The sequence below is a fragment of the Osmerus eperlanus genome, chromosome 3, assembly GCF_963692335.1.
Source record: "Osmerus eperlanus chromosome 3, fOsmEpe2.1, whole genome shotgun sequence".
In the NCBI taxonomy this organism is placed as follows: Eukaryota; Metazoa; Chordata; class Actinopteri; order Osmeriformes; family Osmeridae; genus Osmerus; species Osmerus eperlanus.
The window spans coordinates 19,711,731-19,723,777 of record NC_085020.1 but is presented as its reverse complement, the minus strand read 5'-3'; the positions used below and the strand labels follow the sequence as shown (position 1 = coordinate 19,723,777).

General features: G+C 40.9%; 1 protein-coding gene across 1 annotated transcript; it reads right to left on the bottom strand.

Annotated features, from left to right (window-relative positions):
- Positions 1-1,115: 1,115 nt before the first annotated feature.
- LOC134017030 (putative olfactory receptor 13C6) lies at positions 1,116-4,832 on the bottom strand. Its single transcript, XM_062456275.1, has 2 exons — positions 4,190-4,832; positions 1,116-1,177 (listed from the first exon to the last, which is right to left on the bottom strand). Exons 1-2 carry the CDS (start codon positions 4,830-4,832, stop codon positions 1,164-1,166), a joined length of 657 nt encoding a protein of 218 aa, XP_062312259.1. The 3' UTR covers positions 1,116-1,163.
- Positions 4,833-12,047: the final 7,215 nt, after the last annotated feature.

Genomic DNA, 12,047 nt, shown 5'->3' with positions numbered 1-12,047 from the left:
CCAATAGATAGTAAAACCACAGGAGTTCACCAGTCAAATGGTCAACTGTCCTTTGTGTGGGCAACTTCAAACAAGTATTTGATTAACCCCACCCAATGCAACAGGAAGGGTCAGAGCAGCTTAATCAGTTAACAATACAATTGAATCCACATTGTCTCCAGACCAGCTGTCTCTTCCCCCCAGGTGTCATAAACTGCAAATGGCATCTCTACCAAATGGAGTTGACTCTTCTTAATCAACTTTAGACTTCCGTTAAAACACATTCCTCATATATGAAACACACACAATATAACTGTATTCCAAAATTTCCACGACAACCCTGTTAACACAGACTTGACCTGCTGTTGAATGTTTGCATGTAGATGAGATCTTAGTGGAATGATAAATTCAACATGAGATGAAATTGTTATGAACTAGCATAATAACCTTGTGCCATGTAGGCTAGATGAACAGGGAAATTAAATAATTTGATACTTGTTTAGATTTGAAAAGAGTGAAGGAGGGATATGTTGAATGCTACCATAGAGTACAGTAAGGCTGAATTACATTTTATCATTGGTCAGGTACTGCTTCTCTACCAGGTTTTTACCAACTTTGTACAGTGGTACTAAAAATTACTATTCTCCCCAAAACCTAATATGGTTCTCTTTACATTATAGACTTTTTATTTCTCGTACTTATCATACAGAAACTAAAAATTTGGGTTCTAATCTGCTTCAGTTTTAAACCATAAATAAGCGGGTTTAGAATTGGAGGAATAACTAAAAATTGTACTGCCATGAAATTCTGAAAGTTTTGTGATGTGTCTGCCGAACCATATCTACTGTACAGAACATCAAACAACAGAGCAACTGCTACATTAATTAAGGACAGTAAATGTGGCATGCAGGTCTGCATAAACTTTCCCCTATTCTCAATAGACTTTAAACATGACCTGATAATATATGCATATGAACAAACAATTAATATTATTTGTGTAACATAGAACAGAATAGCAATATACCCTATTATATTGTTCGCTGTTATTGAAGAGCAGGAAAGTTTAACAATTGACCAGTTTGCACAGTAGAGCTTCTCTATATGTGATCCACACAACCTCAGTTTACTAGTTATTGCTATAGCAACGGTGAATAAACAGAATAAATAGAGCCAGGGATAATAGACTAACACAGTGACCCTCTGTTTAGTCATAACAGAGTGATACTCCAGTGGTATACAGATTGCCACATACCTGTCGTAAGCCATCACTGCTAGAATAACAACATCTGCACAGGCTGAACAGTATATAACGAAAGACTGAGTTAGACATCCTGCATGAGAGATAACCTGCAGATCAGACAGTAGATCCAGAAGGAACTTGGGATAGAATCCGGCAGTCCCAAACAGGCCACTGATGCACAAGTTACACAGGAAGATGTACATGGGCTCATGGAGGTTTTCATCCAGGATGATGGTCAAAATGAGAGCAACATTTACTAGTATAATCACACAGTAACACAGTAAAGTAAGAGAGAAGAATGTGGCTCTTTGTCCCATCATCTCATCAAACCCAGAAAGAGTAAACCATGTCACTGTTGATGCATTGTCACTAAATGTCATATCTGTTGAGAAAATAAAAGGGTTACAAAAGCCATTTATTTTCAAATTCAATCATTGCGCTCCTTAAACATTAGACTGACCATAGTATACCTGCTAGTAGAAGTAAGAAGGTTACACAATATGTAAAATAAAAGTAGAGAAAAATACAGTGTAACAGTGCAATGACAACAATGGTACATGAGAAATTAATTCAGCACATACATGTACATTACCTTGTGTTGGGATACACCATCGATGAGATATGTTAAGAATAACCCATGCACCCTACATGTAGCAGTATTTTATGCCCTCTAGCATGATGACCTCATACCATGTGGAAGGACAGGGAATTCAGGCCCTTGACACTGTTTGGATTTGAAAGGAGTGAAAGGAGGAGGGGTGTTGCTAAATGTGGTCATACTGTAAACCTTTAGAACACTAATGAGAAGTTCAAAGAAATGTATAGGCCTGTGTGTAATATATAAGCTTCTGTATGTTACCAAGTTGTTCTTCTAGAGATTGGGAGTAGTCAGGTATATGAAAACAGCAGGTGGTGCTGTTCACCTTACACAGACCCCCCTCATGAGCATAGATCATTGCCAATCCCAGATGTTTCTGTATAACAGAAATGATGAGCTTTTGTGTGTATTAAGACTCCTCTCTTGGAGTCAATAGGTTACTTGTTGTACTCTATCTATCTATAGATATATTCATATATAGCCACTTTTCTTGTTCTTGTTAATTTCAGGGTATTTAAATCACCCTGTAACCAACCCATGTCATTCCTTTGACCACCAAGTGCGAGCCTTGCATGGTTTACGGTAATGATCCAAACTCGCATCAATAAACTCAGTCTACCCTTTTCAATTGTGTCTGCATTTCCATGGCCACCGATTGAAATCATTGCAACAATAACCATCTCTCTATTCTCCATAGGGATTGTTTAACACTACTACTGTCACTATCATGATTACGATCTATACACATTACATAACCACATTACTTCTTGTGTTTTCTTTACCATTCCCACATTCAATTCCATTCTCTCTTTATACAGTTGTATTCTTATTGTCTACATATATGCTTTCGATTACTTGCTTCATATTTCAATAATCATAGGGGGGACTGTGGAATTGTTCTTGTTTTGTCATTGAAATCTGGTAGGATCTGATTAGTGAACTCATAGAAAGAGCAGTTGAGATAGGTGTCAGCATGGAGGCTTGCAGAAGGTAGAGTGTGTGAGTCTGTAGCAGGGTGCAGGTGTCCTGACATTTGAACCCACCTGTCAGATTGTCCTACCAGGGCTTATGGCACATGCGCACACCAAGGTCAGGGTTACATTAAGTTTAGTGTTACGGTAGGAAATTCTGACAAAGTAGGATACATCGACAGAACACCTGGCCTTCTGATAAGCACAAGGCAAGTAATTCATTACAGTTTGGATACGTATATCCACGAGGAACTGTTTATACAGGGCCCTGTTTCTTCACCAAACACCGTTTTCATACAGTTATAAGTCTGTTATGAGTAAATAATAGAGAGAGAGAGAGACAGAGACAGAAAGAGAGACAGACAGAGAGAGAGAGAGAGAGAGAGAGAGAGAGAGAGAGAGAGAGAGAGAGAGAGAGAGAGAGAGAGAGAGAGAGAGAGAGAGAGAGAGAGAGAGAGAGAGAGAGAGGTTTGTAACATCATTGACATTGCTGGCAACTACATCAATAAAGTCCTCTCCATTAAATGCCATCCTCAACTCTTTATTCAGGAAAGACAATGGAGGATTCTAAGTAACATCATTAAAAAACATCACAATCTAACATCACTCACACACTCAAAATGTAATGGTGGTATCTGTAAAACAAATAAAAGTATAGAAAATACTAACAATAACCACCCCAAAAGTTACTGTAAGAACACAGTATAGCTGCTTATGCTAAATGGTGCAGTAAGTTTGCACAGCGTGTAACATATCCATGTACCCAGTTAACACAGACTTGACCTGCTGTTGAATGTTTGCATTTACATGAGATTTACTTAAAAGAATGATAAATTCAACATGAGATGAAATTGTTATGAACAGCATAATAATATTGCGCCATGTAGGCAAGATGAGCAGGGAAATTAGGTCCTTTGATACTTGTTTAGATTTGAAAAGTGTGAAGGAGGGATATATCGAATGCTGCCATAGAGTATAGTAAGGCTGAATAAGATTTTATCATTGGTCAGGTATTGCTTCTCTACCAGGTTTTATCAACTTTGTACAGTGGTACTAAAATTACTATTCTCCCCAAAACCTAATATGGTTCTCTTTACATTAAAGAATTTTTATTTTTTGTACTTATCATACAGAAACTCAAAATTCGGTTTCTAATCTGCTTCAGTTTCAGACCATAAACAAGCGGGTTTAGAATTGGAGGAATAACTAAAAATTGTACTGCCATGAAATTCTGAAAGTTTTGTGATGTGTCTGCAGAACCATATCTACTGTACAAAATATCAAACAACAGAGCAACTGCTACATTAATTAAGGACAGTAAATGTGGCATGCAGGTCTGCATAAACTTTCCCCTGTTCTCAATAGACTTCAAACATGTCCTGATAAGATATGCATATGAACATATAATTAATTGTATATGTACAACATAGAAAAGTATGTTAATATACCCTAATATACTGTTTGCTGTAATTGAAGAGCAGGAAAGTTTAACAATTGACCAGTTCGCACAGTAGAGCTTCTCTATATGTGATCCACATAACCTGAGTCTAGTAGTCATTACTAAAGTAACAGTGAATAAACAGAATGTAGAGAGCCAAGGATAAGACACTAACCAAGCGACCCTCTGCCTGGTCATAACAGAGTGATACTCCAGTGGTCTACAGATTGCCACATACCTGTCATATGCCATCACTGCTAGAATTACAAAGTCTCCACAGGCAGAAGAATACATGACAAAAGTTTGGATTAAACATCCTGCATAAGATATGACCTGCAGATGAGACAGTAGGTCCAGAAGGAATTTTGGGTAGAATCCTGTTGTGCCAAAAAGTCCACTGATGCACAAGTTACACAGGAAGATGTACATGGGCTCATGGAGGTTTTCATCCAGGATGATGGTCAAAATTAGAGCAACATTTACTAGTATAATCGCACAGTAACAAAGTAAAGTAAGAGAGAAGAACGTGGCTCTGTGTTCCATCATCTCATCAAACCCAGAAAGAGTAAACCATGTCACTGTTGATGCATTGTCGCTAAAGGTCATATCTGGGAAGAAAATAAAATGGTTACAAAAACATTTTATTTTCTAATTCAGTCACTGTGCTCCTTACACATAGACTGACCATAGTATACTTGGTAGTAGAAGTAAGTAAGAATGTTACACAATATGCAGAATATAAGTAGAGAAAAATTGTGTAACAGTGCAAGCGCTACAATGGTCCATGAGAAATAAATTCAGCACATACATGTACATTACCTTGTGTTGGGATACACCATCGATGAGATATGTTAAGAATAACCCATGCACCCTACATGTAGCAGTATTTTATGCCCTCTAGCATGATGACCTCATACCATGTGGAAGGACAGGGAATTCAGGCCCTTGACACTGTTTGGATTAGAAAGGAGTGAAAGGAGGAGGGGTGTTGCTAGATGTGGTCATACTGTAAACCTTTAGAACTCTAATGATGAGTACGAAGAAATGTATTCCCTCAAAACCAAAAAGACACACTTCCATACAAAATACTTGATAAATATTGACTACATCAATGATGATGATGGCTGTATGTGAACAGAAGCTCCTGTATGTTACCAAGTTGGTCTTCCAGAGATCCTAACAGAAAGGATGAGTTTTTGTGTGTTAGGACTCCTTTCAAGAGATTACTCTGTGTACTTTACCCAGATATACAGTCATGGCCAAAAGTATTGTCAGTACATTGTTTGTTTGCAAGTTTGCTTCAGTTGTTCAGGTGTTGATTCACCCTGTTTGTCGATTATTGTGCAGAGTGATCAGATGCATATTAAAAGCTTGATTGGCCCAAAAAATGAACATCACAAATACCCACATTTCACTGATTTGGGGCCCTGGCATAAAATGACTGGTTAATATAATTTCAAGTCATATCATCAGCACATGGGAAAGTGTGAATGAGTTAGTGTCAGGTGAAATCACTTCTATAATTCTAATTCTGGATTATAAGAGAAGATTGATTGCTCTAAAAAGTGGGACTCTTTGTATATATTGAATTTGTTTGACAATAAAAGCCTTTAAAACATATGAAATACGTAATATAGTTTTCCAGTATACCACAGAAACACGTGAAAAATAATCTACAAATTCTGAACCAGCAAACTTTGCAAAACACTGCCAATACTTACTGTACATATACAGCCCTGAATTTTTTTTAAGCCACTGCAAATTTTAACCTTCTGTTCTCTACTCAAAATGGTCCTTTTCAACTTGTTTTAATGAAAGAAAAAGGTGCAGTGTTCTCTTCATTTCTTCCAGATCTGTGTATATATATAGGGCCTCAAGTTCCAGACTGCTTATAGACCGTACCTTAAATCATATTTGCCATAAATGTCCTCAAGGGAATATCTACCTGTTCACATGATGTTCTGTAAAAGAAAAGGTTTTACAGCCTCTATTCTGGTACTTATTTTAGTGTATTGAAGTCACCCTGTAACTGTAACGGATAGGAGTTTTAACTCGGATCCTTGAGGCACACAACCAACACGGTGAAATAATTTACAAACAATATCCCTTTATTAATACAGTTCTAAAAAAAAACAGAAGACTTAAGTCATGAGCAAATCGCAGCTCTACACCTGGTGCCAAAAGCTAATGTTAGCAAATCCACAGCAATTCACATCAAATTCACAGCAAAACCCACAGCAATTTCACTGCAAACCCACAGCAATTTCACTGCAAACCCACAACACTGCAAACATTATAGTACACCATAAACGTATGCCGCAAAACGGCGATAGGCTCATAACCCCCAGTCCCTCACGGAAGTAGCAGAAGATCCAGATTAATGTAAAAGTAAGTTAAAAAAAAGTCCACTCATGAGAGGATTTGTCCAGCTATACCACCAGTCCAGACACCACTCACGACCCAGCTGATGACTCAGGGCTCCAGTGTAATGCAGCCGCAAGCGCACCGCAGTTCCACCAAAACTGTCCTTTCACAGCGGTGGCGTTCGTTTCCCAGAGAACTGCGGAAGAAAAACAAGATAAATCAGGACCCGCACCGTCAGTGAAGTTAAACCACCAGGCTGTTACACGGCAATGTGGTACAGGCAAGAGTATTTCCCTTCCCTTTGCTGCCGAAATAGAGAGCGTTGTACGTCTTTTGGCGGTGCTCACGATACCAGTGTTCTCCAGCGTTTCTTGACGTTGTTTCGTTGAGTGCGTTGTATGGTCCTTCTGCTCGATCGTAACGGTTGCTGTTGTTCCACTCTGTGGAGGTTCGTAGTTGAGTCCTTTCTACGCGCCTGCCACCAACCAGCCCCCGTTGAATGCCGTCCTCCGCATTTAATTCCTCCCGTCACCAATCACGTCGGTCTCATTAGAGACCATTTGGCACACCTGTTGGGGAACGCTACAAACCATACACCATTCTAAAATGATCACTTACAATTGTTCAACACCGCCCCCTACCAACAGCCAATATTTACATGTCACAATCACAAAACACCCAAACATTGTCGCCCCGTTACATTCTTCCCCCCTCTTTAATGGTGGTCGTCCCCGACCACTACCATGGCCAATGTTCAGTGTTCTATGTCGCAATGGCCAACAGTGTCCAATCTGACTCACGGTTCGTATCGTGCCGGAGGCATACCACGAGTAGAGCGGTTTGGGTACCGCCTAGCAGTGGTTGGTTCAGTCTTTTGGTGTGTTGGAATTGGGTCGTGAGCTGGTGTCACATAAGGTGGAAATATTTGATCACATGCAGTTACAGTCGGTAGTGACTCTGGGCCAGGGGCTTCCTGAGACGGGTTGACTGAGGCAAGAGAAGGAATTGTCTGTGTTTCAAAGCTGGGTGGTTTTTCGGCTGGCCCTGGCATTGCTGCCCAAGGTTCGAGCTGCAGCGGTTGAGCTGGTGGGAACAGAGCGAGGGGGCCACTTGGCCAAGGAGTCGCGAGTTGTTCATTTGGTGGATTGTTGTCGTTTGTCAAGGGTACATCACCTGGGCATGAGCGGAGGTTGTTGCGATGAATTGTCCGAAGGGGTCCTTCCTTCCCTTCGGGGCGTATCGTGAAGACTGGGCTATCTTGGTAGGGTTGGGTGACTACGATAAAGGGTATAGGTAGCCACTGGGGTGCTAGCTTCCCCTGGGCCCGACGTCGAAAGTTCTTTATGAGCACTCGCTCCCCAGGCAACAGTGGCATAATCCGTGCATTGCGATTGTAGCGGTCTTGGTTCCATTGGGTTCGTCGTTCTACATTTCCCTTGACAGTGGCATAAGCCTGCAGGAGTGTTTGGTGATGGCTTCGGACCCATCCCTCCAGGTCCTCTCTACGCTGGGGGGGTGCAACATCATGGAGCATGTCTACGGGTAGTCTGGCATGGCGCCCAAAGACAACGTAATGAGGGGGTATGCCTGTACTCGCATGTGTGGTGTTATTATATGCTTGTAGCAGGGCAGGAAGTAAACTCGGCCAATGAGTTTGGGAGCTGCTCTCGATAGTGCCCAGCAGAGACAGAAGGGTACGGTTGAAACGTTCACAGGCTCCATTTCCCTGCGGGTGGTAGGGTGTAGTGTGTACCTTTTTACAGCCATACATCATACACAATTGCTGCATCAGCGCTGACTCAAAGGCTCCCCCCTGGTCCGTAAGTATGCGTTCCGGGCAGCCAAACGGGACTATGAGAGCCGTCCATAGAGCCTTTACAGTTGTTGAAGCAGTTTGATCCTTGGTTGGTACGGCCAGAGCGTAGCGGGAGAAGAGGTCAGTGATGACAAGGATGTACTGGTAGGTGTCTGAAGGTCGTCCGAGGGACAGGAAATCCAATGCCACGGTCTCAAAGGGGTAGCTAGAGGGGATAGAACATAATGGGGCTTTTGGTGGCGCACCCAACTTTCCCACTATGCAAGAAGTACATTCCGCTGCCCATGTCCGTGCACTTGTGCTCATTCCTACCCAGTAGAATCTTCTCCTCAAGAGAGACACCATCTTGTCGCCACTTGCATGGCCCCCGGCCTTGTGGTAGTCCTCCCAGAAAACCTCATGGAGGTTTTCATCCAGGATGATGGTCAAAATAAGAGCAACATTTACTAGTATAATCGCACAGTAACACAGTAAAGTAAGAGAGAAGAACGTGGCTCTGTGTTCCATCATCTCATCAAAGCCAGAAAGAATAAACCATGTCACTGTTGATGCATTGTCACTAAAGGTCATTTGATTTCTGTGAAGAAATCAAAGGATTAAAAAAGTCAATGATATAGGCTGACTATAGTATAACTACTAATATGTTAATTTTACACAATATATAACATGTCTGCAAAGAGACATACAGTGTAACATTGTAATAGCGACCAATACAGCACAAACATGTATATTACTTGGTGCTGGGACACACCATAGATGAGATCTTAACCCTAATGGCACCCTACATGTAGCAGTATTTTATGCCCTCTTGCACGATTACCTCATACCATGTGGAAGGACAGGGAATTCAGGCCCTTGACACTGTTTGGATTTGAAAGGAGTGAAGGGAGGAGGGGTGTTGCTAAATGTGGTCATACTGTAAACCTTTAGAACTCTAATGAAAAGTAATGCACAGGTCTGTATCCAAAAAATATGTAATCGTCTGACTGTTGCTAATCTGAAGAGTTGTGTGGAGCACTTGAGAAGACTGAATAGGATGTACTGGTGCAGCAACAAGTCAGGTTAATCTGCTATATTGTTGACTGCAGCATCAGTGATGCCCATGAGAAGGGATCCTATATGATGATGATGATGATGATGATGATGATGGCTGTATGTGAACAGAAGCTCCTGTATGTTACCAAGTTGTTCTTCGAGAGATTAGGAGTAGTCAGGAAAACAACAGGTGGTGTTGATCACAGAACCCCCCACGTCATGTCCGATCCTAGATGGTTCCATGAAAACATCTCTCAATTCTGCATCGGGATTGTTTAATACCACTGCTGTCATCCATAGTATAATGTAATAAATCTTTGTCTGTCTGTGTGGGTTCAGAAATGACAGGTGGGTGATGTAAAAACAGCAGATCATATTGAACATTTATCGGTGTGGTTATTAATTACTACAATTTCACAGCAATTATTCAACAAGTAACCAGCAAATAAACATAGTCTACCCGCTGGTGCTGCACACACCTCCCTGTTGCTTTTTAGTATGCAGGCATTACAGCTGGTGGTCTCAGTCTTTTTAAGCCGTCTCTGTCTTAATATGTGCATTGTTTGTTGACTCCCATTAAAAAATTGTTGTAGGCATCAGACTTTTGTAGGCTTCCGTAGCCTCTTTCCTTACTGTAAACGCACTCTATCAAATACTATTTGTTAGGCTAATTGTATTGGTAGGTACTAGGCCTATTTGAAATAGTGGTAGACATCGGGATAGATTAGCTGTACAGTATCTCTACCTAGGCTACACATTTCAGATCATCTTAAAATAAATTATAGCCTAAAATAAATAACATTCTGATCCAGTGGGTCGGTTAGGGGACACTATTCGATGTATCGCTACTATTCACAGCCAGTTAATTGATGGTAATATGTGCTAGTCATGTTAACTCGATGGTAACGTAGTGTAGAGTTGAAATATACAGTGTTTCGGTGGTCATTTAGCAGACGCTCTTATCCAGAGCGACTTACAGTAAGTACAGGGACATTCCCCCCGAGGCAAGTAGGGTGAAGTGCCTTGCCCAAGGACACAACGTCATTTTGCACGGCTGGGAATCGAACTGGCAACCTTCAGATTACTAGCCCGATTCCCTAACCGCTCAGCCACCTGACTCCCTAGTCAGTCATAAGACTAGATGTCTTATGGCGGAGTCTAGAACGCCCGCACATGGGTGAGCGAGTTGACTGTAGCAAGATGGCCGCCATGTGCGGACATTCGACTCCGTTGTCCGGCAACGCGGACGAGACATCTAGCCTTTATATATATATCTATGGTTATAATGTTGTTGTTAAGGCCGGTGTGGCATGTTGATGATGTGCAGAGAGCGACGGAGAGAAAAGTGTGGAGAAAGGAAATAAACGGAGATTGTTGTTAGCTCCAAGAGTTACCAGTTCTATGAGTTTTTGTCCAATACAAAGAGTATATTCAGGCCTTACACTTCGGATAGCCGGATGTAGTTCAGGGCCTTACGTTCTAAACTGATCTTCCAAAAAAGGTCTATACAGTACTGTGCAGAAGTCTTAGCCACAATTAAAAAAGACAACATTCATGTGAAAAAATCTTGGTTGGGAAAGACTTCTGCATATACTACTGTATATATTTTATATATATTTCTAAACTGTTAGATATGTAGAGACTGAAACAGGAAGATAAAAGTTACAATGTATTTATATAGACGATTATGAACTGCTAAACTAGATATGATCAATTATTTATTTGGAAATACTCAAAATGTCTCAATATGTAAACCTGTTTGTCAAGATCAGGTTTATACCTGATAATTTGCATGAATGTTCAAGAAAATTGACAATGTTATTAAAATAAAAAGATGTGCATTAGTGACTGGATGATGTGGAGTTTGAACAAGTACTTTTGAGAATGTCAATTATGATCTGAGAAATGTAGGTACCAAAGCTACTGAGAAAAACGACAGTACGTGTACTGTACTATTTATCTATAATTCCAGAAATCTGTGTGTGTCCCCGACACCGTTCAGATAGGTGTCAGCATGGAGGCTTGCAGAAGGTAGAGTGTGTGAGTCTGTAGCAGGGTGCAGGTGTCCTGACATTTGAACCCACCTGTCAGATTGTCCTACAAGGGCTTATGGCACATGCGCACACCAAGGACAGGGTTACAGTTAGTTTAACGCTTTGGTAGGAAAATCCGACAAGGTTGGATGAATCGACAGAACACCTGGCCTTCTGATAAGCACAAGGCCAGTAATTCATTACAGTTTGGATACGTATTTCCACAAGGCACCATTTATACAGGGCCCTGTTTTTCAATGTTGACTCCATGGCTACAGCCTTGCATTAAGGCGTGTAGGGATACAGTGGACCCGGACTGAATCTGCTGTTGAGTGGTAGCATTTAGATGAGACCTAAGGGAGGGATGATAAACTCAACATGAGAAAGAAAATCTAATGAATAGCCATAATAGCCATGTGGATGAATTCAGTTATTTTCATACTTGTTTGGGTTTGAAAAGAGTGAAGTGGGAATATGCTGAATGCTGTCATACATTACAAGAGAGTCTGTAGAATATCCAACAAATATGTACAGTCAGAACTAAATACATTTAGCTAATATACATATTTCACA